Source organism: Cyprinus carpio, chromosome A22, assembly GCF_018340385.1.
Source record: "Cyprinus carpio isolate SPL01 chromosome A22, ASM1834038v1, whole genome shotgun sequence".
Taxonomy (NCBI): domain Eukaryota; kingdom Metazoa; phylum Chordata; class Actinopteri; order Cypriniformes; family Cyprinidae; genus Cyprinus; species Cyprinus carpio.
The window spans coordinates 5241618-5269450 of NC_056593.1; the positions used below are offsets into that span (position 1 = coordinate 5241618).

Sequence of the window (27833 nt, forward strand, 5' to 3'; positions counted from 1 at the left end):
TGATATCACTCTTACACGACTCCTTGCAACATCTCATCCCAAAGATTAGTAGTGTAAGTAACCTAAGAGTTGTACTGTGTATGTGGGATCATTCTGAACAATATACAAATGTTTTTACAGCCTAGTCCTCGTCGGTCCTTAGCGACAGAACTGTAAATAGATGAGTTTTACGAGACGTAGATCAAACGAGAGTTTAACTGTACTGTGAAATGAATGGTGTAAGATGTTTCAGCACCATAGGATGTTTTGACTTTCCGTCAGGTAATGACCGAAGCTCAGTGAGTCAACCAGCTGGAATGAACAGCTGCGACTCTTCACTGTTTGAACTGCTGTGTGTGAACTTTCTTTATACATGTTCCTGGTCTTAATTGTGCATGATTCATTGGTGTACATGAACCCAAAGGAAAAAGACCATCTCCAGTATTTTTCATCAAAATAAACATACTTGCTCCACCTCTGAAATGACTTTCCTTTTCAGATGACGCCAAGAAGTCAATCCCAAGTTCAGTCCTTTACTTCCAAACTATCTGTTCTACAGAAACCACTTTTCGACATCAAGTCCCTCCCTACATACTTCTTTGAATATGCTGTCGCATCATGGAAGTAAAATGGTTCTACCTCATGCATTTCTGCACTTTGTTACGCACATCTTAAGTTATGAGAATAGGACGTTCTAGTTCTGTTTGGTTGTTGACTCAAACCAACATAGCGTTTTTTTTCTTGAATAAACTCACCAGAGGATGTTGAATTTAGGATGTCTTTAAAAAAAATTCACTATTTCCACTGATGTATTCCATTGGTTAAAATGGTCTGTATAATGTCACGGACCATTTGAGATGTACTTTAAGGCTCGTTCACACAAGCCTAGCACCATGATAATGTCTGTCAAAAGGCTGGACTGTGTTTTTTCGTTGTGTTCAGACATCTCTTTCCACTGCGGTAATGTCGGTTTGCTTCAGCATCTGGTTCAGTATATATTTTCTTATGGAACTTTTCACATAATGGAAGATTTCATGTTGTGCCAGAGAGCTTAAGTACTCAGCAGTGGCATGTGTGTAGTCAGCGGTTTTGTGTTTCACTCCTTTTAGCTGGGTACCTCAATATCACCCTCGAGGCATTTAGATTAACAAGTCAGTTTCAGGTCATCCGCTGTTAAAGGGATACTCCACCCCAAAATGAAAATTTTGTCATTGATCACTTACCCCCATGTCGTTCCAAACCCGTAAAAGCTTTGTCTTCAGAACACAATTTAAGATATTTTGGATGAAAACAGAGAGGCTTGTCACTGTCCCATAGACTGCCAAATAAATAACAGCGTCAAGGTCCAGAAAAGTATGAAAAGCATCGTCAGAATACTCCACCTGCCATCAGTGGTTCAACCGTAACGTTATAAAGCATCAACAATACTTTGTGTACGCGAATAAAACAAAAGAAACGACTTTATTCAAAAATTTGTCTCCTCTGTGTCAAATTTTGACACAGAGGAGACAAATTTTGGAGAAACTGAGCAGTACGCAGGCGGCTTACGCTCTTCTGTGTCAGCCGCGCCACAAGGATACGTTTTCTACATATATTTGTGCTTTGATTTGAAACAGCGCATCTGTGCAGCGTGGCTGACACAGAAGAGCATACGTTGCAAAATGGCACTACGCTATTTTAGTTGCTAGTCTATGGGACCGTCACAAGCCTCCCTGTTTTCATCCAAAATATCTTAAATTGTGTTCCGAAGACAAACAAAGCTTTACGGGTTTGGAACGACATGGGGGTAAGTGATTAATGAAAAAATTTTCATTTTGGGGTGGAGTATCCCTTTAACAAACCTTGGTGTAAATTAAACGATGTTTTAATTGTTGCAGCCTGTGGTGTGCTGGAAGAAAGGATTGAACATTTAACTCCTGTGTTTCTGAAAATTTACTCGGAGTCCCAGAATTGCAACTTTTCTGATTGCTCAAGTTTTTAGACGATCCCTCACATCCAGACAGTATTGGCCTCTGGACAAGCACAGAGACTCTGGTTGTTCTGTCTGGTGTTTTAATAACTGTTGACAGGGATCCATGGGGAGTATAACATGTCCTTCCAGGATCAGACAATAGAGGTATAGAGTTCAAAAAATGGTTAGGTTGTGTAAAGGATGCTAAATTAATGGCTGAGTTCAAGAAAGCCTTCAAGCCTTTGGTCAGACCGGTGTCACATTTACCAAAAACAGTGCTGTCTTTTAAATAATTGTTGAACGTTTTGGCTTAACAATTAGACAGAAGCTCCTTGAAGTTATTTACGATATTTATGATTGGTTAAGAGTCTTGGCATATGCTAGTTTGCTGAATAGATTCAAAATCTTTATTGTAAAAACTAAAATTTATAAGCAAAACATTTGCATATGCAGAGTGAAAAGCATACACCAATTTGTATATGTAAAAGAAAAGTTTTGCATAAGTGCCGATCTACATCTCCGTATTTCAATAAAATTAATTGAATCGATGCCAAAAGTGTGCAAAGAACAAACTGGAAAGAATACAGTCATTGTGTCTAATGCTAATTACATAACTCATCGACTGACCAGAATCAATGTGTAGGTGTAAAAATAAACATTTGCAAAAAATGTAAATGTCTCGCTCTAAGAACATAACAGTGTTTAGTCTTCACAGGGCTGTAAGGAACATCACAAACACAAATTCAGACAGGTTTCGAGATACTTGTTAGAGAAAGTCTTCTTGTTTACCAGAGGGAACATCAAGTTAATGGTGTAACTGACAACATTTCCCAACTATGTAATGTGGGGATTAGGAAAACATCTGGAAAGCTTTGATGTCCAATGGGAAAGTCTGATAGATTTGTCTAAGGCATTTGTGATGGCCGTGTAGGTTGATTGTGGGAACATGGTGTGAATTATCATATGATTTTAATTAGCTAGTTGAATTGTAGACAAATGAGGAGTTAAATTTAAGAGTAGTTTAATTAGATGTCTTAATTACTTATTAAAACACATACAGAGTATCTGTACGTGTTTTAATATGTAATTACGGGACATGGTAAGTAAGGGTATAATTTCTAACTCTATTTAGTGGTTTCTACCAAAGACAGAGAGACGGAAACATTTCTCTTCTTTTATTTTATTATTTACTGTCAGCATTAAACGGTTCTGTGTATTCAATCTTCTCTTCTGTGGTTCAAAGTCCTGAAGGTAAGACTATTAAATGTCTTCAGCTCACTAATTATTAAAAAACACTTGGTATTTTAAAGGGATAGTTCTCCTAAAAATACAAAAGTTGTAAAATTCTGTGTATTTCTGTGGAATATTCCAGATTCGTTTTCAGTATAATTGAATCTAGTTTACAAAACTCGTCTGAATGGTTCATTAATGAATTAAGTTTAACCGGTTCAAGTAACTGTCTCAATGATCCAGTCACAACAGTGAACAGCTCATTACAGTGATAAAATTAACAAAGAAAAAATTATTTTGGGGGTCTGTTTCTTACATAAGTGTCATATGACTTCAGAAGACATTTTAATTTAAATTTACATGCATGCTTTTAGCAGATGCTTTTATCCAAAGCAGCTTACAGAATAGGAACAAAAGCTATTTGTCCTTTTTGGTGATTTTGGAAACTGAAAGCCCTGGTCCTTATTCACTTTGACGGTATTTGAATATTTCATTGTTTTTGCATGGAAGTTCTTGAAAAATTCACATTTTGTGTTTCAAGAAAGAGAGTCAAAAACCATTTGAAATGACATGAAGGGGAATAAATTATAACATTTTTAAGTGATTTATTCCTATAAGACATCAGTGTTGAGTGCAGACAGTCTCAGACTGTGACTTCAGTGTATTCTTGCCTTGTTGTGGAGCAAATAACGTGTTTCCACATACAATTACCCAATCATCTAAAATGTAAATTTCTCCATATTTTTGTTCATATGTGTTTTGTTATCGGCCACTGTTTTGGAACCAGGTTGCTGTGGGTCAGATGGAATCTGTTGGGATTTTAACTCCTTTAATAAACAGGCGGTTTGTTTGGCAGGAGAAGTACCCAGACGTGGTCAGCCTTCCAGAGGGATGCAGATCTGAGCTCATGATTATAAGGAGTCCTCAACTTCCCGGGTAGGTTGCATCAGCTAGGAAAGCCAAATGGAAATTGCAGTCTGTAACTTCTGCGGTTTGCCATATGTTGATGGCACGTGAAACACATATATAGTGTCAAGTGACTACAAGTTCCTGTATCTTTCATTGGTGACCATGACTCATCTCTCCAGATTACATACATGAAATATAGAGAGTCAATGGCTGTATGTTTCTCAGGACCTCCATGACCATATTCTGGAAGATCGATGTGTCCATGGAAGGAGTGGTAAAGCCATCACTTGAGCTCCTGCTGAAAATGTCAGACCAGGGTAAGATTAACTGGATGATGAGTGAAATATAGATTATGTAGGGATAATGTTGCATCAGGGTTGACCGGCTTATCCAGCTGCCATTTTAACTAGATTCAAAAACTAGCCACTTTTGGAGTATAGAACTAAATAAAACTGATGGGGTATAACTTTGTCAAGATCACAAGAGAATTAAGTCATGATAACTAGGGCTGGGTAAAAAATATTGACATCTTAAAATTAATCAATTCTCATTTTTATGGAATGATATCGATTCTTACATCACAAGAATTGATTAGTGTAGCCTGTTTTCAGTTACTGAATGGAACATTGATTGAAGGGCACTTCCCAACCAATTAATCGCAATAAGCATTATGCTTTGGTACTTTTAATATGAAACAAAGTCTCAGATTTCAAATTCTGGCCATTGTATTTAATGTTTCATTTGTTTGAACGAATTGAAGTAGACATATTATTATGTAATTGTAGCTTTGTTTTAAAAACTTCATTAAGTGTAATTTTTGCAGTTGTGTAGCCTACAAATCAGTCAATTTTAACCTTCAATTTTATAGTAATGTAGTAACAAATGTATATTTTAAAGCATTAGTTGAGATTTTTTTTCCTTGAAAATTTTGCATGTACTGTACCATATATATATTTATATATATTTCGATATTGAATCCAATCGAAATTCGAATGGATTCGTGAAATTTGTCAAAACCCAGCCCTAATGATAACGGGAAAACAACTTTCGTTATGTTGCAACCATGAGGAAAATTAAGTTGCGTTCACAAGAAAACGTTCGTTATGTCGAGATCACGAGAAAATTGTGAGAAAAGTTGTGAGTTGTGACAATGAGAAAGCAACTTTCATTATGTTGTATGTGAAATATACAATTTTGTGATTGCAATACAAAAATGACACAATTGACTTATCAGAATCAAGTATTTCCTTATTTTACACTTGTGCAATTCATAATTGTGACTTTTGGTACAATGATCTAAAATGTTTTATTTTGCTTTCAGCTCGGGAGTTTGACACCAAAAAAGTGATGGAGAACGGCTCGAATTACTTTCAGAGCCTCCTGCAGATTCTCGGGGTGGAAGCGTCAATCGAGGGCTTGATAAGAACCATGTTCGTGAGAAGTCATAAAACAAGCCAACGTTCACGCCGTGGGAACTTCATACCTAATCTTTTATTCGATATAAACACCTGTACAATCACCCGTTAGGAACTACATAGTGATGCCACCTGTACATGTCAATCATTTTTACGCATGATATGCCCACGCTGTATGGAAATATACATTATTAGACAAGAGCTAGAAAAATAAATAATTTCAAATACAAAATGTCTGACAGCAAAATCCACTTTGTATTTTCAAATAGTTAAATTTTAACATTAGATTCCATCACCACAACTGTGATCTTCCTTTCTTTTCTTGCTTAATAACAGAATTAAAGTCCATTCCTACCTACATAGTGATTATAAATCTTTATTTCATTAGAATAACACAGTGTCCCACCTAAGACTCATAATATCTCTGGCTCGTCTGGTTCAACAGGGGAAAGATGTTGTTAAAACAAAGGCAAATACAGTAATCAAACTGCACTTTTCAATCAGTTATACATGACAGTCAAACAAACACCATCGGTTGGACAACAAAGGCGTTTTCACTCACAGGTAAGGCGTATTAATACTTTTCTTGACACCAGTTCACATTAAGACAACGGGGAGTGTGCACAGTTTGGCAATGGTGAATATTTATCCATGTAAAACTCAAAACACTATTCGCCTGATGAGAACTGCATTGACGACTTTGTGAAAAGCAAGCCGATGCAGTTTGCATCACTCCAAAGGAGGTAAACAGGAGCATGAGCATCTCTGATGCCACAGTATATTGTAACAGTAATATTCCCCATGACAGAGAAAGGCGACCATGAGGTGCCATCTTTAGTGTTAAAGTTGCAGCATACAATATGCGAACAGTCTCACTGTGGTTGTTTTTTGGGTCAAAGGCGCCAGACTTGCAACTCATTTTAAATCAACACTACCATTTCTGTGGCCTATACTGCTTCTCTGGAAAAAAAAAATCTTCACTGTTGGAAAAACTTGCTAGATCATCTCTTTTATTGAGCTAATGAAAACTGGCATGCTGTCCATCTTTGGTCGACTAATGGCTCTGCAACCAATTACGGCCTTTAAAACTCAATCCAAACACAACCATAGTAGCATTCAAGATGCTGGGGATGGATTCCTCTGGTTGTTTTCTGCTCTATGATTTCAAAACAGACAACAACTAAGTGTATTAGTGTCAAACTCAGAGACAAAGCAATCATTGATGGACAGAAAGCAGACTTCTGCATTTTGCAGCAGTTTTTTTGGGAAAAACGGTGATGTTTGAGGTGATGGACTAGCTATTTGCACACCATCACGTCTGTATACTGATGTTTTTCCAGATTTTTGAAGAATCGTTACGCAACTTTTGCCATATAAACTGTTTGTATGTGACTAAATATTGTCACACTCCAAATCAACAAATGTAGTTCATTTGACTTGAACAAATTTTAGTCTGTTCTTCACTCAAAACTAAGTCGTTATTCACTGATGATTGTTCAAAAAAGGTTAAGTTCATTCACAATTCGGACAAAATACCCACTCAGAATGAACTGACAAGCTGCGTAACGATTCTCTCAAATGGGTTTGCAATGACATGAGCGTTGGTAAACAAATGGGCAATTTATTTATTTATTTTTTATTGTGAACTAGTCGTTAACAACACACTTCGATTTGTATATGGCGGTAAACGGTTATGCCAGCCAAGCGTTTGTTACAAAAATATACTTTCATTAGCGAGTAATGTCATTAGACTTATCCTCTTATTTATAAAATCTATCTTACGGGTAGTGACGGTGTTATCGCGACCTCATTCGCTAGCATGCAACAGGTCTGTGCTTGTCAGTATAACTCCCGCTACTGTAGCTCGCGGAAGGTCAGTGGTTTGAGGAGCTCTAGGGATGAAGTCGCGCAAAAAAACTCAAGTACTTGTCTGTTTTTGAATTCCAAACTGCCTGGACAATGACTGCAGACACGGCCAAGCTGATGCACGGTAAAACATTCACTAGGGGAAATCGCTGTGAGCCACTTTTGGCACTTGGAAACCACAGTAGCGCTGCTGCGTGCGAGAAAAACCCAGCACTGCACAAAAACACACACAGTCTCCTTGTCTTCCCTTTTTACAGCCAATGACAGACTCATTCAGGTATTCTGTGCTTTAGGAGACCAGCCCCAATGAGAACATCACCCTCGAAAATAAAAACATCAGGTCGCTCCGGCAACAACTGCGAACGCCGCCATCGCTGCAAACTTCATGTCGCGGAATCCTGTGGGAGGGCAAACAACTAGACAGACTAGCAAACAAAAAGAACAAAACTAACTGTATCACTACTTCAACTGCACTTCTGGGTATTTCCCAAGCAGCACTTATGGAGGTGTCTCATACAGCATGGAAGAGCAGCGTGCACTCCTGCCTTTCCTTATATAGGCTGGAGGGGGGTGGAGCTTGCGTGCTCCGCAGGTAGTAGTTGACGATTTTGGTGTCCAGCTTGTACTGGTGAGGGATGCCTTCATATGGTTTGGGGTCCAGATCCAGGATGGAGATGGAATACGTGAAACGAGGCTTCTCCAACTTCAACTGCTGTCTGAAAACAAAGCAAACAGAATGTAAAATGATTGCAAATGTCGAGGCAGATCAGACAGCCGGTGATTTTAAAGGGCGAAAGCAAACTTACTCCTCGTCTTCTTCGCAAGGTGCAAACGTGATCATGACTGAGCAGTCTTTGGCGGTCATTGCAACTCTATACTGATGAACCTGGAAAGTGACACAAAATGAAATGACTCAGAAATGAAAATCTGAGAGTTAGCTCTTCCTAAATAATATTTATAATACTATTATTTTATGTATTATAATATAAATAAAATATATATATTAAACATATATTCTAAAATATATTTTTTACATATAAGAATTTTTTTTGCATAAAAAATTGAGATTTTTTTTTTTTTTTTTTTTTTTTTTTTTTTAAGTCAAATGCCTAATTACTGAATTTTTCTTTTTGATTTCGAGATGAAATACAACCTGTACATTTCTTCTTGTTAAATTCAAACCTAAACTTCTCGGCATCTTTCTTACCTTCCCAACTGCATATTCTACGGAGCCGTCATCTTCAGTAGGACAGTTTTTCACTTTGTCCATGAAACTCTCATTATAAGGCCCATCTATCTGCAGTCGGTTTCTGGAGATACAAACAAGTGTTGATTACATGTTTAAGTGATTTTCAGCATGTTTGTTCATAAAGCCCGTGTGAGGACCACCATGTGGCTGCAGTGCTTCATGACTAGAATGAAGTATATCCATTCACAAATTAGTCTTTTGCACCACCTAGTGTCTGTTCAGTCTTTCAAGGCACCATAATATAACTTAAACTTACTTAAAATAAATTGTACTATAATTTATTGTAACTCAAAACAAATTAAGATTAAGATGCCCAACTAAAATGATTTCAGTACAGGTGAGTGCTGCACATTATCTGCCCAACAGAATCTATACTCGGCAGGAACTAAACATTCTTGCACAGGAGTATTGATCTGACAGCACTCGATATCCGAGATTAAAAATTCACCTTTCTTTCGGGAACTCTTCTAGATACTGCTCCACGCGTTTGTACAGAGGGTAGATTCCTTCAATATCCAGGTTATCCAGCATCTGGACTTGGAGGATTTTTGCAAGGACACTATCTTTAGGGAGGCCATGGTTACCTGTGAACACATGAAAATGAGCTCAATGTGTTCTACTGCTCTTGCGTAACCAATTTACAACTACAGCCATTTCTATGCCTGAACAATCCAGCCTTTTATACACCCCATAAGTTTCTTTTCTTCAACTATGTCTTTCACTCCAGTTCACTCCTTTGCATATATTGTGACTCATCAATGAAGTGATTTCCATTGCACTTATTTAGCAATATTTTGAAGGGCATAAAGCCCTTCACTGCCGGCCATCCAAATATTCATTAGTTAGCTGTCACTGGTAAAGTCCTCACCGTTGCGGAGCAGGTCTCTTGGGAAGGGACTGGCTTCACAGTGCGGCCTGCTCTCGGACAGATGCACCTTCCTGGGCTCTCCTGAGCGATTCGAGTCCCCGCCGCTGAGCAGAGCGGAGCAGATCACCTGAATGAACTCATTCAGGATGGCTTTGCCTGGCTGGTGGCCATTATAGAGGCCGTTACTATGAGAGAAATAAGGCCGAAGGTGCTGAATGAGATCGTTCAGTTCGGGTTGCTGCTTGGCATCATCTTTACAGCTAAATATCAACTCTCCACCCTGAAAAAAAAGATGCGAGAAACAATGAATTAATGCTACTTTTCTATTTATCAAACATTCCTAATGGATTAAACATAGTAGCTAGAGTTTAATATGATTTTCTTTTTCTCTTGAAAAAAACCCCACCTTAAACCAGCTGGTTTGCTAGTCTTTAAGCTAGTCACAAAACCAGGTATAAAGATGGTGATCAGCAGGTCAGCAAAGCTTTAAAAAGTTCAAACATTTAAGACAGCAGACGGCAAAACTGCAGTGTGTGCTTATAATAAGCAGAATGTTCTCATCCATTGGTGTGGATGAATTAAAGACCAACTGTGAATCAGTATGCATGACATCATCTCTGTCCGTTACTTTTTGAATGCTGAACATTCTACCAACGGAAGTCTAGGGAAGACTTTCAATCTTTAATCTGAAGTGTAAAGTTCCAAAAATAGACAGCAGGCTGAAATCTGTGCGATTTAGGACTGAATTAATTACAGAAGTTCATATTTACCTTGAAGATTTTCAAGTTGTTTTGTGGTTCCTCTAACAGGTTCTTTAATGCAACGTACATTCGCTGTTTGCTCCTGGAATACAACATATTGAATTATATTCAAGTGTGTAAAATTAGTTCACTTTTGATATTAAATTCTTTGCATCTCATTTTGATTTTGACATGACAGCACAATTAGAGATTATCTGGATAACCACATCTGAATCTTGTTTTTTAGCATTCCTATGACTCTAGCAGCAGTACAAGGCCTTCAGGAATTCTAGATTATAGCGCTGGTCTCACAGTGGAAAGGTGAGTCACAACTTTTGCAAAAATGTTGATTATCCTCCTTTTCCAAGTGGAAAATTCTTTGCTTTAACACAGGCCAGTGACGCATTCAGCTTGGTGAATGTCTTTGCCGCAGTCAGTTATGTTTGTTAACAATGCTGACTAAAGGTCTTACCATCAGCCAAAGATATAAATCCAGTTTTCCATTCCTGCATTGAGTGACTGAAGCAGTAACTCACCCTGAGAAGAGATCCAGAGGGCAATATCTGCTCAATCGCTTCCACTTCCCATTGGCTAACTGTAAAGAACAAAATAACGTCTTATGCCGCGTTTCCACTGAAATAACCCGGAACAATTGTACCAGGAACTTTTTTCCCCAGGAACTATTTTCTCCCCAGACCTGTTGCTTATTGTGTTTCCACTAGGTCTAAAGTACCGGGAAGATTAGGCAAATAGTCTGGTGACGTAGGTCTGTGCGCGTTTCTCAACACAAAGTACGCAAATTTTGGACTTGCATCCTCGTTAGTTCAGACATTGCGCATTCAACTCGGGAGTGTGATCTCTCCCAAGGACGATATGACGCAAGTCCGGTAATTCTGCAAACAGCAGCGTACTTGATAACATCAGTCAGCTCACCTTGGCTACTGCAATTTTCCTCACTGTTTATTTATTTTCAATAAAACGAAATATGATATTAAATATGACTGCTTTCTTTTTTTTTTTATTTAATAATAATAGTAGCAGAAGTGTTGTTAGTTCAGGGAAATGTGTATATATACAGCCATTACAATGAAACGAAATATTATATCAATTGCTTCTTTTTATTTTCATTATAACATATAGATAAATTGAATACAGACCAAAGATTACCTGTTAGATTTACCCAAAACGAAATATATTTTATGTTTAACCATTAAAGAGACATCAGAGCCAGCGCCAAATGTCAGAAGGTCTAGCCGAGTTGACACTGCTCTCGGCGGATACATAAGCTCTGAGCTCCCGCTGATCGTGTGGAGCTGACCGTCTCCGAAATCAGTGAAACACATTTTTAAATAGGCACTGTCTTTATAAATAAACTGCAGATTTGAGTTTTAAACAACTACATTCTCGCCTGAAATACTTTAAAAATTACATTTAATGACACAATAACAGTAATATTTTGAAAATGGTCCAAATAAATGGTGGTTGAAATCACAACTGCATGAACTCTACCAATCAGCATGCTCAGCGCCCAAGTCCCGCCCCCGAAAGTTCCTGAACTTTGAAAAAGTACTACCTCGCCAGCAGGGACTTTCTGAGGGGCATTTTTTTTACCTGGAACTTTATTTAGTTCCTGGTTCCTGCAGTGGAAACACACCAAGTACCAGCCCAAAGTCCCTAGTTCCTGGGTAAAGTTCCAGCAGTGGAAACGCGGCTTTAGTAATTTCACTGTGTTTTTACTGTAAAGTTTACATAGTGTCACGTAATGATGAAAGACTCTCCATTTCACTTCTACTTTGGGATTGAAACTGATTTTTGTATTTTCAGCAATATCCGAGCCCCACAAAGAATCGATTATATGATAGCGCAGAGTGCAAACAGATAGCAGGACATTTACACTATGCTGCACCACAGTGTTAATTTCGTTAACGAAGACGAAAAATATTCATTAACGAACATTTTTTCTGTGACTAAGATGAGACGTTGACGAGCTAAAAATAATATCTGATGATGAAATTATGACGAAATTTATGCCGCATCTTCGTTAACTAGATGAGACAGGACTATAATATTATTTGAGGACTACCGGACATTCAAAATGTATCCTATAGGCTATTGTCCTTCAAAATGTGCGTCCCTGTCATTGGATTGCGATTGGATAAGGTCCGTTTGCATATCTAGTCAGTATAGCAGCCGCAGTGAATGGATAGGCTAATAAAACGCGAACTAGCGATCTGAAACAATGGCCTCAGCACCTGAAGGGGTAGGGATAAGGTAACCTGATGTCCCGTTTTTCCCGGGAATAACAATTCGTTGTCGATTAACTTACAGTTGGTGAAGGCGGGATAGGTGAAATCGTGCTGATAGAAGTGTTCTCTCTCAGTTCTCATATACAGTGCGTGATCAGTTCTCAGCGCTCAAATACACACACAGCAGTCCAAATGTTTATCGTGTAGAGTATCTCACTTAAATACAGTAGGTTATGGATTAAGTGAACGTGAACAGGTGGGTGAAAACTGAACCTGTGTCAATATTTCATGCATGCATTCCATCTTAAAAGGACAGCATTCCAAATTAAATACCTATCTGTCATTAATGTTAACCAACAAAAGATGTTAAATAAATGTATACGTTAAGTAAAACCTACTGTATCTAAAAATGAGTTTAATTTGTATCTCTATTGTATTTGTCCAATTGTGCTTCTTTAAAAAAAAATTATATATATATAATATTTTTATAAGTTGCTCCTTTTTCACTACTGTTAAAGGGATAGTTCACCCAAAAATGAGAATTGTCATAATTTATTTAAGTTTTTCCAAATTCAGTCCTTGATTAAATTTCTCTTAAGCTTAATTGATTTGGTCTAAAGAGAGAAGAATTAATGATTATTTTAGTTTAAAGGCTACATATAAAAATAGCTTCCAAAATAAATTTAGCTAACTACAGTTTGGCTAAAATTATTGACTAAAAGTAATGACTAAAAGTTGACAAAAATGCAATGACTTTTCGTCGACCAAAACTATGAAAGACTCAAATGATTAAAATGTGACTAAGACTATTAAGCATTTTCGTTTCAAGATAAAGACTAAGACTAAATCAAAAATGCCTGCCAAAATTAACACTGCTGCACCATCCTCTTTTTTTTGGGTAAAGCAGAAGTTTGCTTTAAAAAAATCTGGCTTCACTTCTATAAAAGTTTGCCAACGTCTAGATATTCAGTTGGTACTTGCCTTGTAATGCTGATGCATGCAGAATCTGCAAACTTTGCGCTTACATTCCTTGGTTATGTGGCTTGAAAAGGGTAGAAATCCACATTTTGGCTAGTGGGGAAAAAGAAAAAATATGCAATTGTATCTCCGCATCTTGAGTTGCACAATGAAGTGTTGTGAATAACTTTATGTAAAGAATGTTAGTTGTTTTTATGAAGACAAACAAGCCTTTCAGATCAGATTCACACCACCTTCCCCTTTTTGTTTGACTGGCCATGTGATTAAATTCCACACAAATAGATTCAACGAGCCATTCGGCTGCTCTGGTCTACTTCCCCAAGAGCGGGCGTTCATCTTAAACTGATCCCTTAAAAACAGTTCTTTGTTATGAGACTCAGATCTTCCAGTTTAACAACTGTCACTAATCTAACTCAAGAGTGTTTACACCCTAACAACATGAAGATACAGTTAAACTTATTAACAACTGTCCGCAAGTTCAATGACCAGACGTGCTTAGAAATGTGACACCAAAGTCAACACATTCAAGGCGAGCTTTTTGGCACACTTTTGCATAGTTTTGAAAGTCATTGTTTTGGAAACAATTCAGTCACTGTCATAATTTTGAGAAAAACTATGTAAATTAGGCATATAGCTTTATTTACAAAGAGATTTAATGTACACATTGTCTTGTGACCATGGCATAAGATATTCATTTAATGATGATCTAAAGATGGAGAAGAGGGTTAAAGGAATAGTTTTTCCAAAAATATAAATTTGCTGAAACTTTACTCATCCTCAGACCATCCAAGATATGAATGAATTTGTTTCTATATCTGCACTGATTTGGAGAAATGTAGCATTACATTACTTGCCTACCAGTGGATCCTCTGCAGTGAATGGGTGCCGTCAGAATGAGAGTTCAGACAGCTGATAAAAACATCACAATAATCCACAAATAATGGAAGTAATCCACAAACTGCATGTTTGTAATCTATCATAAGACATTTTTAACTTCAAAACCATTGCTTCTGGCTAAGATATGAGTCTTCTATTCATAATATTCCTTTCAAAAACAGTTCTACACAAATATGGATTTTGATGTAGGAGGACCACGCTTTTTCACTGTAGGATGCATTATTTTGGATTACGGAATGGTATTTTGACCAGAAGTGATGGTTTTAAGTTAAAACGTCTTAATTATTTGTTTCTTACAAACATGCAGCTTTTCTCATTCTGACGGCACCCATTCACTGCAGAGGATCCATTGGTGAGCAAGTGATGTAATGCTCAATTTCTCCAAATCGCTTCACATCAAGAAACAAGCTCATCTTCATTTTGAATGGCCTGAGTAAGTTTTCAGCATATTTTCAGTTTTTGATGAATTATTCCCTTAAACCGGACATACATCGTAACTAGGGGTGTGCGATATCACGATTTTTGATCGTGGGCGATTAAAATGTCTCTGCTTTTGAAGAAATATCATACTCACTCTCATGTTGTCCCAAGCCTGTATTAATTTCTTTCCTTTGCTGAACACAGAAGATGATATTTTGAAGAATATGGGTAACCAAACAGTTGCTGGTCCCCATTGACTTTGATAGTAGTGGGAAAATACTGTGGAAGTGACAGGGAACCAGCAACTGTTTGCTTACCCACATTATTCAAAATAACTTTTATGTTCTTCAGAGTGAAGGAGTTCACCTTAATCTCAACGCAGATTGGAGGTCTGTGGTCTCTGAGGTGGTGGAGGGGGAGTTGGGTCAGGTTGGGAAGGCATAAACCACACCCACTGAATGTGTCCATGACCTTATCACAGCGCAGTTCTGCATGAAGGAAAGACCACAACACTGTTACGCAACATCAAATCCGGTCTAAAAAACTGACTGTATCTCACAGAAACATGTTCAGATGACTTTTTTAGAGGATGAATCTATAGCCATTCCATAATATCCATTATCTATGTTGAGATTACTGTAATACAAGGATTTTGCTATCAAAATACAACAACTATCATAAAACTGTTGGTTTTCGGGGGGCATTACAATGTCACTGCAAAAAACTCTTGAAAATTGCAAATCGTACCAGGTCGTTCTTGTTGGACCTTCAGCGACAGCTGTCTCACAAAGTCCAGCGGTAGTTTAACAACCTCCTGTGAACATTCAAGCCATTACTTTCAGCTCATTTGTTGGGTCAACGCTTGTGTTTAAGCAACATGATTTAATAATGTACACAAACATCTTAAACTGTAACTCACTCCACTGTGAACGTATTTCTCCCCCAGTAAAGGCTTCATGACATATTTACTATAATCCACGATGTTGAGGATGTGTCGAAAAGCTTGTTCTGCAGTCTGATAGGAAAGACGTAGGAAAATGAGCTGACACTACACCGTCAATGCAAGAAAACCAAAACCAAATATTTGATGCATATTTGCATATTTACATTGTTGCAGATACTCGTACCAAGAGACGCTAAAAACTTACAATACGGTGCAAGAAAACACACACAGAAATAGTATGTTTAACGTCAAACATTGTGCCTTTTTGTGGAAATTGTTGACAAAACTACGATTAAAATTGAAAGTGACTATTGAAAAGACAAAAGAACTTGATCGTTTGGTCATGTATGCATCCATACTTAAGTTATATTGATGGAAATAATACAATGTCATTAAAGGGATACTCCACCCCAAAATGAAAATTTAGTCATTAATCACCCCCATGACGTTCCAAACCCATAAAAGCTTCATTTTATCTTCAGAACACAATTTAAGATATTTTGGATGAAAACCGGGAGGCTTGTGACTGTCCCATAGACTGCCAAATAAATAACAGTGTCAAGGTCCAGAAAAGTATAAAAAGCATCGTCAGAATACTGCATCTGCCATCAGAAAACATATCCTTGTGTCACGGCTGACACAGAAGAGCGTACGCTGCTTGCATTTAGCGGATATTCTCCTAAATGGGGCTTTGATGATGCAGAGAGACACGGAGGAGAGGAATTGTTGAATAAAGACGTTATTTTAGTTTTCTTCGTGTACAAAAAGTATTCTTGTCGCTTCATAATGTTACGGTTGAATCACTGATGGCAGATGGAGTATTCTGACGATGTTTTAGGCCAGGACTTCCCTTGACACTGTTATTTATTTGGCAGTCTCTGGGACAGTTCACAAGCCTCCCGGTTTTCATCCAAAATATCTTAAATTGTGTTCCGAAGACGAACAAAGCTTTTACGTGTTTGGAACGACATGGAGGTAAGTGATTAATGACTAGATTTTCATTTTGTGGTGGTGTATCCCTTTAAGTCATAAACACAATCCATTTTTCCAAGCATTGCAAATATTTATTCATCCGTACAATTAATGGAAAAGTCATTCTTTCCATGTTTTGAAATCGGTCACAATATCCATCCAATCAATCTCTGTCGGAGGTTCAGTAACCATTTTGGTGTTACAGCTGTCCAGCTGGCTGACAGATACTATTAATAGATCTTTCACCATCAAATTAGCTGTGACATTAACCAAACAGATTGTAGAGCAGTCTAATCAATCACCAAAACTGTTTTCATTACTTGTATTAACTATTTACAAGTTTTATCAACAATTTACCATCACTTTCATAGTGTGAGAAAATGTAACACTGTTATATGGTGCATATTGGAGAAATTTGGGAAGTAATAACGTTCAGTAGTGTCTATTTGGGGAAGTTTTACCTGTCGTGTATGTGCAGAGTCCTCAGAGGGAAACTTCAGCAGACGAAGAACTCGACAGTGCTGTAATAGAAAGTGACAAGTTTGAAAACAGAATCGCACGGGTCATTTCACACAGACTTTGATCGCTGTCTGTATCCAAGTCTTGTTTTAGTTCAGAAGGGAATCCTCTGAAACAGGTTTGCCTGTGACTGTACTTGTGTGCACAACAAATGCTCCATCCACTCAACTGTGAACTGAATACACACGGTTTTTCCCAGAATGCTCTTAGATCTTAAAAGGTCCACAGAGGTAAAGGTGATATCACAGCAATGATGATGAACTCACTGTCTGACGGTTTGTTTTATGGACTGATGCAATCGTTGGTGACTTAAACGCAAATGCAGTTTCTAAACACACTTGCTCAACACTTACAAAACATACTTCTGCCTCACAAAAATGTTAAACGTAAAAGGATGAAGCTCGTGAGTAAATGAATCATAATTCACCTTAAAATATTAAGAAAAATAAACAGATTATCACACATTTTCAGTTATTTAAGTATCATTGAGATACTACTACAGTTTTAGTCATTTGAATCAGATTTTATTTTAATATTTACCATTTTTACCAATATTTAACTTTGCTGTGTTTTTGTCATTTTTAGTAGGTTTGTCTTTGTAAAATATGTCTATATAGTTTCAATTCATTTTCAATTCAGTTTTAGTTAAATCAAGTTTAACTAAATAAAAATGAGAAATGTTAGCTAGCAACCAGCTGAAATTAGAAGTTTTCCATATTTTATTTTAGTTTAGTTAAAAATGTTTTTTTATGGATTTAGCTAACTGTAATTTTAAATACAATTAGGCTTTATTAAGTATTACTTTATAGTATCTACAACTTATTTTTTTTTCACATAATAGTAGAAGTGTGTTATTCTAATGAGAACTTCTAGGGGGAAAAGTGTTTAATTGTCATGAAATAAAAATAAGTGCGTTTAGTGTGAAAAACAAAGTCAGTAGCCAGCAAATAGAGATATTGGTCATTGTTGTCTCGGGCAGCTTCCTGTGATTGGACACACAACTCCGTGTCTTAATCTGTAACACAGATCCAGCCCATTTATGACCCCAAACGTTTTTTTTTTTTATCATATGATGGTACAGACGATCACAAACAAGCTGGAAAATCTGACGAAGCTTAAGCCGTTTCTGTTTTACAGGAACATATCCTCCATCTTAACAAAACAGGACCTTGACATTGCAATGCTAGTGAGACAAGGACTCACCTACAAGCTGAATGAACTGACACATGAATTATTTACATACAGTTTCCATTGTTATAATAACTAAGACACACATTATGACTTATCTGGAATAGATTTTATTAAAAACTTATCTCCTTTGTCCACATCAGGAGAGTTTAGACTAAGAGTTTAGTGCTTAGACCAAGTATTTTTACATGCAATAACCCAACTAATACGTTAAAACAATATTACACTGTTGAAAACTCATATGGCAAGATCTTTTTAGTCTCTGATTGTACTTTTTCCCACCAAAGATCAGCCATAAAAGTGATCAACATCTTTATTACCATCCATCATGGTGGTCTAAAACTGATCTAGACCCCCAATTTGTTTTACCTAATGAAGGGGGGGACTTTTAAAGGTTTCCGAAATGAACTTGCACAGGGGGAAATGTTTAGTGTATATAATCTTATCGCCAATAAAGACCCGATTTTAGATGCACAGAAGCCATCCTGAAAACTAAAACATCACCACTGACCGTTCACTCAGTGGAATCTCAGCAATTACATCATCAATACATATGCGAATGAAATAGATTTAATGAACTTTAGAGCTTATAAAGTGGGTGAGATGGGTAACACACAATGACACATGTAGTGCATTCACTTCATCAATGAATCCTGGTTTAGCCTGATAGGTGGCTATTAGCTTTTAAAGCCCCTGACAACACCCTTTTAAGACAAAGAAGGAGTTCGTGTCCGTCTGGTAGTGGTATATGGTTACTAAACTTTATGTTTAGGTCCTTTCCAAGTAGTTTGATTTGATTTTCTGTTGATTGAATCCGATTCGCTTGAGTTTATATGAATCTTGGCTAAGCTACAAGCTAGTAACTATTAAACACAAACCTGCAAATGAGACACGACCAGACTCTTGTTGCCCTCCCCGTGATATTTCCAGTCGTTTTCGTCCATTTTATCCAGTTCCATAACCCAGAAGAACCGAAAACTGATGGGGTTTTGGCGCAGATTTGAGAGTCCGGGCGAGATGTTCGGGGTCAGGCGCAAAACTTCTGGAGGAGCCGCGTCTGACACACGACGGGTGTAGCGCTACTACCGCTTTCGCGAGGACACGCCCCCTCTGCGCTCATCATTGGCCGGACGCAGGTTGCGTTTTTTTGTTTTTTTTCCATTGGTCGAAGTGGTTTGTCATTGTTAGAATTCGTCCGATGATTTGGATGCTGAAAAGTGACAATCAAAACTGATCGCCCCACCGTATCAATAAAATGATGTCATTAACGCATGATGCTGTTTTCCTTCCTTTTTCATTTCGCTTGCGCATGATGAAAACAACAGGAAAGATTTATAAGTGTTTTCCACATTACGATGCCAGACAAAATTTAAGTTTATATATGAGTATATATATATAATTTATGAAGGACCATAACCTTCAAAATCAAACTTGCCAAGACAGAACTGCTTGTGGTTCCAGCAAACCCATCGTTTTCATCCAAATTTCACCATCAAGTTAGGCACATCAACCCATAACTCCTTCAAAAAACCATGGCCAGAAAACTTGGAGTTCAATGATTGACTGATCACCTAACTATTCCTCAGACCACAACAACTGCTAAAACTGTCCGTTCCTGCAGATTTGCTTTATTCCACATTAAGAAGATCAGGCCCTTTCTTTCAGAACATGCTGCCACAATCCCTGTTCAAGCTCTTGTTCTGTCCAGTCTAGACTATTGCAACGCTCTCTTGCATGTTTTCCCAGCCAATTCTATCAAGCCTTTGACACTTAATCCAGAACGCGGCAGCAAGATTCATTTTTAAAATGAGCCGAAAAGTGAATAAGTACGTCACAACACACCTCTCTTTAACAATTGCACTTGCTACCAATTAGGTGCTCGCATAAAATTCAAGGCATTGAGTTTGCATACAAAACCAACCACTGGCTCGGTCTGCACCCCTTTACCTAAATTCATTACTTCAGACTTATGTGCCCTCTAGAAGCTTGCGTTCGGCAAGTGAACATCGATTGTTGATTGTGCCATCCCAAGAAGCACCAAAGTCACTTTTACGGACTTGTGCGTAAATTAAATGTTCCCTCATGGTGGAATGACCTGCCCAGCTCAATCCGAGCAGCCTGAGTCCTTAGCAATCTTCAAGAATCGGACTTAAAAAAACATCTATTCCATCTTTAGTTTGAACCTAGTAACTTTTTCCCTCAAATTCTAATTCTATTAAAACAAAAAAAAAAAAAAATGTAACTACATTTCTAATCTTTTGAGTTAATCCTATCTATTTTTCTTTTCATTTATTATACAATTATAAAAAAAAGACCTCTATCACTAGCTTGCTCTATTCTTTTTCTATTATATCTGTTTTCTTTTTATTTATTATATTATTTAAAAGCCCTTGCTAGTATACTGTGTTTAGGCTACCTGAGACTTGTTATAGCATATAATCATTGCCTTTTGTTGTTTTTTGATTGTCATTCCATTGTCCTCATTTGTAAGTCGCTTTTGATACAAGGCGTCTGCTAAATGACTAAATAAAGTAAATATCTCTATATATATGATATATTATATTATATATATATCCTATCTCTCAATTTGGATTGTATTGAAACAAAGTTATATTTATTTTTACCACGAATATAGAAAAATGATAAGACTCGTGTCCGATAAATGATGTCATGACACATGATGCTTTTACTGTTTTTCTTCCCTTGCTTTCTGTTCGCTTCGCACATGAGTTTAATCAGACAACTCAAAACATCCCCCCCATTTTGGACGTATCAGTTAAAGAGTTAATGACTACATCTAGAAAAATAATTATAGATATTACTTGAATACATTTTAAATTCGAATCCTTATTAATATAAATTAATGTATATAATCTGCCATTTAAGAATATTTAAAAATATGTTTTAATAGGTTGAGATTGTAAGGGTTTGGGGTATTGGCAAAGAATTAGAAAATCAAAATCCTAAAAATTAAAAAACTAAAGCAATAAGAATTTGAGGGGACACTTTTAGGAGGCCGAAGTTTGGTGTAATTTGGTCTGAAATAAATCTTCTGCCTCACAAAATGTTACCCGTAAAGGATGAAGCGCTCGTGATTAAAATAATCATAATTTCAAACTAAAATGTTAAAGGAAAAATAAACAGATTATCACACACAGTTTTAGTTATTTATTTTAGTAGCATTGACATACGCTACTAGAGTTTTAGAGTCATTTGAATCAGATTCTAGTTTTAATATGTAACCATTTGTACACAATATTTACTATTGTGGCTAATGTTTTTGTCATTTTTAGTAGGTTTTGCGTCTTGTGTAAAATGTCTATATAGTTCTCAATTCATTTTCACTTCAGTTTTAGTTAAATCAAGTTAACGAAATAAAAATGACAAATGTTAGCTAGCAACCAGCTGAAATTAAAAGTTTCCATCATCTTTAGTTTAGTTTTAGTTAAAAATGTTTTTTTTATGGATTTAGCTAACTGTAATTTTAAATACAATTAAAGCTGCAAGCAGCGATGATGGGCCCTCGCACCCGGGCTCACCACCACCGGGTGGCTTTTGTAAAAACCGCGAACGGGCGAGAAATATGCGTTTAATGTGGTAAATTATAAGACAGAATATGCCCAAAGTCATGTAATATGTGCCAATCTTCCCTGCTGCCAGCTGGTGGCGCTATGACTATAACTTGAATTTTGGGCATGTACATTTCGTCAGTCCAGCACTGTTTATCAAGCATATGAAATTTAGGGCAGATGTGACACATGGAATGTTTGAGTTAGTATAAAGTATGTTGTGTCCTATTGCCAACAGGTGGCCTATGATTATAACTGAACATATTGGCCTTTAGATATCTTCAGGCCATGACTCTTATCAAATATTTGAAGTTTGGTGCAGATTGGAAATTGCATGTTTAAGTTAGTGTAAAATAAGCCATTTTCTGTTGTCAGCAGGTGGCGCTATGATTATAGTGGAATAATGACCTTCAGATGTGTTCAGGCCAAGACTCTTTTCGAACATGTGAAGATTGGGGAAGATCGGACATCTTATGCCTGAGTTACAATAACTTCTATACCAATGGCGAGACATCGAACTTTGTCACGGGCGCCATGGCCACATTCCCTTCAATGGAAACCTCAAGATGTTCACAATTTAACATCGGAAGGGCCTTTAGATTATACTGACCAAAAAAATTTATAAAATGTCATAAAATATCTAGGAGTAGTTTGTTACCGGCGTAAAACATGTCACTTCCTTTTGCCAGCAGGTGGCGCTATAGCGATATCTCAATATTGGCATGTAGATATATTCAGGTCAGGAGTCTTCTCAAACATGTGAAGTTTGGGGCAGATTGGACATTGTATGTCTGAGTATACCAACTTCCTTTTTCATGGGCGAAACATCGAAATTTGTAAGGCCGCCACAGACACGCCCTAAAACGAAACCTCAAGATCTTCGCAATTTAACATCGCAAAGGCCTTTAGATTACACTGACAAAGTTCTGGTGTTGATCTGAATACATCTCTAGGAGGAGTTCGTTAAAGTACAACCCCTGAAAATGGCAAAAACGACACAAATTTTGCAGAGAAAATTCAAAATAATCTGACTTCCTGTTGGGATTCGAATTTTGTACCAAGAGACTTTTTTTTGTAGGTAGTGGTGGTGTGTTACATGTGTGTACCGATTTTTGTACATGTACGTGAAACGTAGCTCGAGGCGCACCTCCGTTGAAAATGTATAGGTGGCGCTATCGAGGCATTTTGCCACACCCAATGGAATATTGGCCTTCAGATGTCTTCAGGCCAGGACTCTTATCGAACATGTGAAGTTTGGGCAAGATCGGACATTTTATGCCTGAGTTACAATAACTTTTATTGCCATGGCGAGACATCGAATTTTGTGACGGCGCCATGGACACGCCCTTTAACGAAAACTCAAGATCTTCACAATTTAACATCGCACAGGCCCTTTAGAATAGAATGACTGAAAAAAAAAAAATTATGTCATAAAATTTCTCGGGGTACTTTGTTACAGTGTAAAATATGTCACTTCCTGTTGCCAGTAGGTGGCGCTATGACTATAACTGAATATGGGCATATCAATCTGTTCAGGTCAGGAGTCTTATCAAAACATGAGAAGTTTGGGGCAGATTGGACATTGTATGTCTGAGTTATAGCAACTTCATTTTCCATGGCGAATCATCGAAATTCGTCAGGCCGCCATGGACACGACCTTTAACAAAAACTCAAGATTTTCGCAATTTAACATCGCAAAGGCCTTTAGATTAGGCATACCAAATTTGGTGTTGATCTGAATAAATCTCTAGGAGGAGTTCGTTAAAATACAAGGCATGCAAATGAACAAAAATGATGCAAAATTTGCTCATAAAATTAAAAATAACCGACTTCCTGTTGGGTTTCGGATATTGCTCCAAGAGTCTTTTTTGTAGGTACTGATGCTTTACATATGTGTGCCAATTTTTGTGCATGTACGTGAAACACAGCTCAAGGGCTGTTTATTTATTTTAGGGTAGGTGGCGCTGTCGAGCCATTTTGCCACACCCTCTTCTGAAACCTATATCAGACGTAAATTTTAACCAGGTCTGACGCGTGTGCAAAGTTTAAGTACTTTTCGAGCATGTTTAGGCCCTCAAAAATGCGATTCATTTTGGAGAAGAAGAAGAAGAAGAAGAAGAAGAAGAATAATAATAATAATAAACAAAGCAGATACAAGAGGGTCCTCACCCCATCGGTGCTCGGGCCCTAATTAGGCTTTATTATGTATTAATTTGTTGTATGTGGGTCTTATTTTTTTTCACATAATAGTAGAAGTGTGTTATTCTAATGAGAACTTCTAGGGGGAAAAGTGTTTAATTGTCATGAAATAAAAATAAGTGCGTTAGTGTGAAACAAAGTCAGTAGCCAGCAAATAGAGATATTGGTCATTGTTGTCTCGGGCAGCTTCCTGTGATTGGACACACAACTCCGTGTCTTAATCTGTAACACAGATCCAGCCCATTTATGACCCCAAACGTTTTTTTTTTTTTTATCATATGATGGTACAGACGATCACAAACAAGCTGGAAAATCTGACGAAGCTTAAGCCGTTTCTGTTTTACAGGAACATATCCTCCATCTTAACAAAACAGGACCTTGACATTGCAATGCTAGTGAGACAAGGACTCACCTACAAGCTGAATGAACTGACACATGAATTATTTACATACAGTTTCATTTTGTTATAATAACTAAGACACACATTATGACTTATCTGGAATAGATTTTATTAAAAACTTATCTCCTTTGTCCACATCAGGAGAGTTTAGACTAAGAGTTTAGTGCTTAGACCAAGTATTTTTACATGCAATAACCCAACTAATACGTTAAAACAATATTACACTGTTGAAAACTCATATGGCAAGATCTTTTTAGTCTCTGATTGTACTTTTCCCACCAAAGATCAGCCATAAAAGTGATCAACATCTTTATTACCATCCATCATGGTGGTCTAAAACTGATCTAGACCCCCAATTTGTTTTACCTAATGAAGGGGGGGACTTTTAAAGGTTTCCGAAATGAACTTGCACAGGGGGAAATGTTTAGTGTATATAATCTTATCGCCAATAAAGACCCGATTTTAGATGCACAGAACCATCCTGAAACTAAAACATCACCACTGACCGTTCACTCAGTGAATCTCAGCATTACATATCAATACATATGCGAATGAAATAGATTTAATGAACTTTAGAGCTTATAAAGTGGGTGAGATGGGTAACACACAATGACACATGTAGTGCATTCACTTCATCAATGAATCCTGGTTTAGCCTGCTAGGTGGCTATTAGCTTTAAAGCCCTGACAACACCCTTTTAAGACAAAGAAGGAGTTCGTGTCCGTCTGGTAGTGGTATATGGTTACTAAACTTTATGTTTAGGTCCTTTCCAAGTAGTTTGATTTGATTTTCTGTTGATTGAATCCGATTCGCTTGAGTTTATATGAATCTTGGCTAAGCTACAAGCTAGTAACTATTAAACACAAACCTGCAAATGAGACACGACAACCAGACTCTTGTTGCCCTCCCCGTGATATTTCCAGTCGTTTTCGTCCATTTTATCCAGTTCCATAACCCAGAAGAACCGAAAACTGATGGGGGTTTTGGCGCAGATTTGAGAGTCCGGGCGAGATGTTCGGGGTCAGGCGCAAAACTTCTGGAGGAGCCGCGTCTGACACACGACGGGTGTAGCGCTACTACCGCTTTCGCGAGGACACGCCCCCTCTGCGCTCTCATTGGCCGGACGCAGGGGTTGCGTTTTTTCATTGGTCAGAAGTGTTTGTCATTGTTAAATTCGTCCGATGATTGGATGCTGAAAGTGACAATCAAACTGTCGCCCCACCGTATCAATAAAATGATGTCATTAACGCATGATTGCTGTTTTCCTTCCTTTTTCATTTCGCTTGCGCATGATGAAAACAACAGAAAGATTTATAAGTATTATCGATCCAAAAATTTAATTATATATATATATATATATAATTTATGAAGGACCATCACCTTCAACTCAACCTTGCCAAGACAGAACTGCTTGTGGTTCCAGCAAACCCATCGTTTCATCACAATTTCACCATCAAGTTAGGCACATCAACCATAACTGCTTCAAAAACAGCCAGAAACCTTGGAGTTATGATTGATGATCACCTAACTTTCTCAGACCACACTGCTAAAACTGTCCGTTCCTGCAGATTTGCTTTATTCAACATTAAGAAGATCAGGCCCTTTCTTTCAGAACATGCTGCACAACTCTTTGTTCAAGCTCTTGTTCTGTCCAGGCTAGACTATTGCAACGCTCTCTTGGCAGGTCTTCCAGCCAATTCTATCAAGCCTTTACAATTAATCCAGAACGCGGCAGCAAGATTCATTTTTAATGAGCCGAAAAGAATACACGTCACACCTCTATTTATCAATTTGCACTGGCTACCAATAGCTGCTCGCATAAAATTCAAGGCATTGATGTTTGCATACAAAACCACCACTGGCTCTGCACCCCTTTACCTAAATTCATTACATCAGACTTATGTGCCCTCTAGAAGCTTGCGTTCTGCAAGTGAACATCGCTTGATTGTGCCATCCCAAAGAAGCACAAAGTCACTTTTTTATGTGCCCTCTAGAAGCTTGCGTTCTGCAAGTGAACATCGCTTGATTGTGCCATCCCAAAGAAGCAGTCCTTAGCCATCTTCAAGAATCGGCTTAAAACACATTTCTTCCATCTTTATTTGACCCTCTAACTTTTATCCCTCATTATTCTAATTCTATTAAAAAAAAAAAAAAAAAAAAAAATTGTAACTACCTTTCTAATCTTTTTGTATCCTATCTATTTTTCTTTTCATTTATTATACAATTATAAAAAAAAGACCTCTATCACTAGCTTGCTCTATTCTTTTTCTATTCTATCTGTTTTCTTTTTATTTATTATATTATTTAAAAGCCCTTGCTACGTATACTGTGTTTAGGATAACTGAGACTTGTTATAGCACTTATATTTCATTGCTCTTTTGTTGATTTTGATTGCTTTCTTTGTCCTCGTGTGTAAGTCGCTTTGGATAAAAGCGTCTGCTAAGTGACTAAATGTAAATGTAATATATATATATATATATATATATATATATATTTTATTGAGAAAAAAAGTTATATTTATTTTTACCCGAATATGAAAAATGATAAGACTGTGTCTATAAAATGATGTCATGAACATATGATTGCTGTTTTTCTTCCCTTTTCTGTTCGCTTGCACATGATTTACTCAGAAAAACTCAAAACATCCCATTTTTGGACTTATAAGTTAAAATAATTAATGAATACATATAAATAAATAATTTATAGATATTACTTGAATACATTTTAAATTCTATACCTTATTAATATAATTATTGTATATAATCTGCATTTAAAGAATATTTAAAAATATGTTTAATAGGTTGAGATTGTAAGGGTTTGGGGTATTGGCAAAGAATTAGAAAATCAAAATCTAAAAATTAAAAACTAAAGCAATAAAATGTGAGGGACACTTTTAGAGGCCGAAGTTTGTTGTATTTGGTCTAGTAGGATAATTAAAACTTTTTAAAATAATTAAGTGACTGCTAAATGTATACATTTATTTATGACTATGCATGATTTCAAATGTTTATGTAAATGTAAGGAGACTAAGAAAATTCAATGAAAAGGCCTTATAAATATTTAAATACAAACTAAATTAAAGAAATGTTCTTTAAGATCAACCATTAAAAGTATTACCAAGCAAAAAGTTAGTTATAATAGTGATTCAACATTTTATTTTGAGATTCACATCCAGAAATATCATTCTTTGTTCGTTTTTTTTTTTTTTTTTTTTTCATTTAATTTTCATTTAATTAATTTTAAGATATGTCTTTTTGTGTCTAGGACTGAATGTTATATATGTTATATTTCATTG

At 36.9% G+C, this 27833-nt stretch overlaps 2 protein-coding genes across 2 annotated transcripts in view; one reads left to right on the forward strand and one right to left on the reverse strand.

Moving 5' to 3' along the window:
• The window catches only part of LOC109047063 (centromere protein P), a 56921-nt gene extending 50474 nt beyond the window's left edge, over positions 1 to 6447 (forward strand). Inside the window, exons 7-9 of the mRNA XM_042711727.1 lie at positions 4017 to 4096; positions 4295 to 4386; positions 5391 to 6447. Coding sequence (XP_042567661.1) covers positions 4017 to 4096; positions 4295 to 4386; positions 5391 to 5596 — 378 coding nt within the window. The 3' untranslated portion in view covers positions 5597 to 6447. The remainder of the gene's footprint in view (positions 1 to 4016; positions 4097 to 4294; positions 4387 to 5390) is intronic.
• Positions 5542 to 19422, reverse strand: ippk (inositol 1,3,4,5,6-pentakisphosphate 2-kinase). The gene is made up of 13 exons (XM_019118528.2): positions 19249 to 19422; positions 17125 to 17184; positions 15668 to 15763; positions 15496 to 15562; positions 15115 to 15236; positions 13435 to 13524; positions 10744 to 10802; positions 10238 to 10310; positions 9468 to 9747; positions 9048 to 9183; positions 8558 to 8660; positions 8157 to 8236; positions 5542 to 8066 (listed from the first exon to the last, which is right to left on the reverse strand). Exons 1-13 carry the CDS (start codon positions 19327 to 19329, stop codon positions 7862 to 7864), a joined length of 1452 nt encoding a protein of 483 aa, XP_018974073.2. The 5' UTR covers positions 19330 to 19422; the 3' UTR covers positions 5542 to 7861.
• Between the last annotated feature and the right edge of the window lie 8411 nt (positions 19423 to 27833).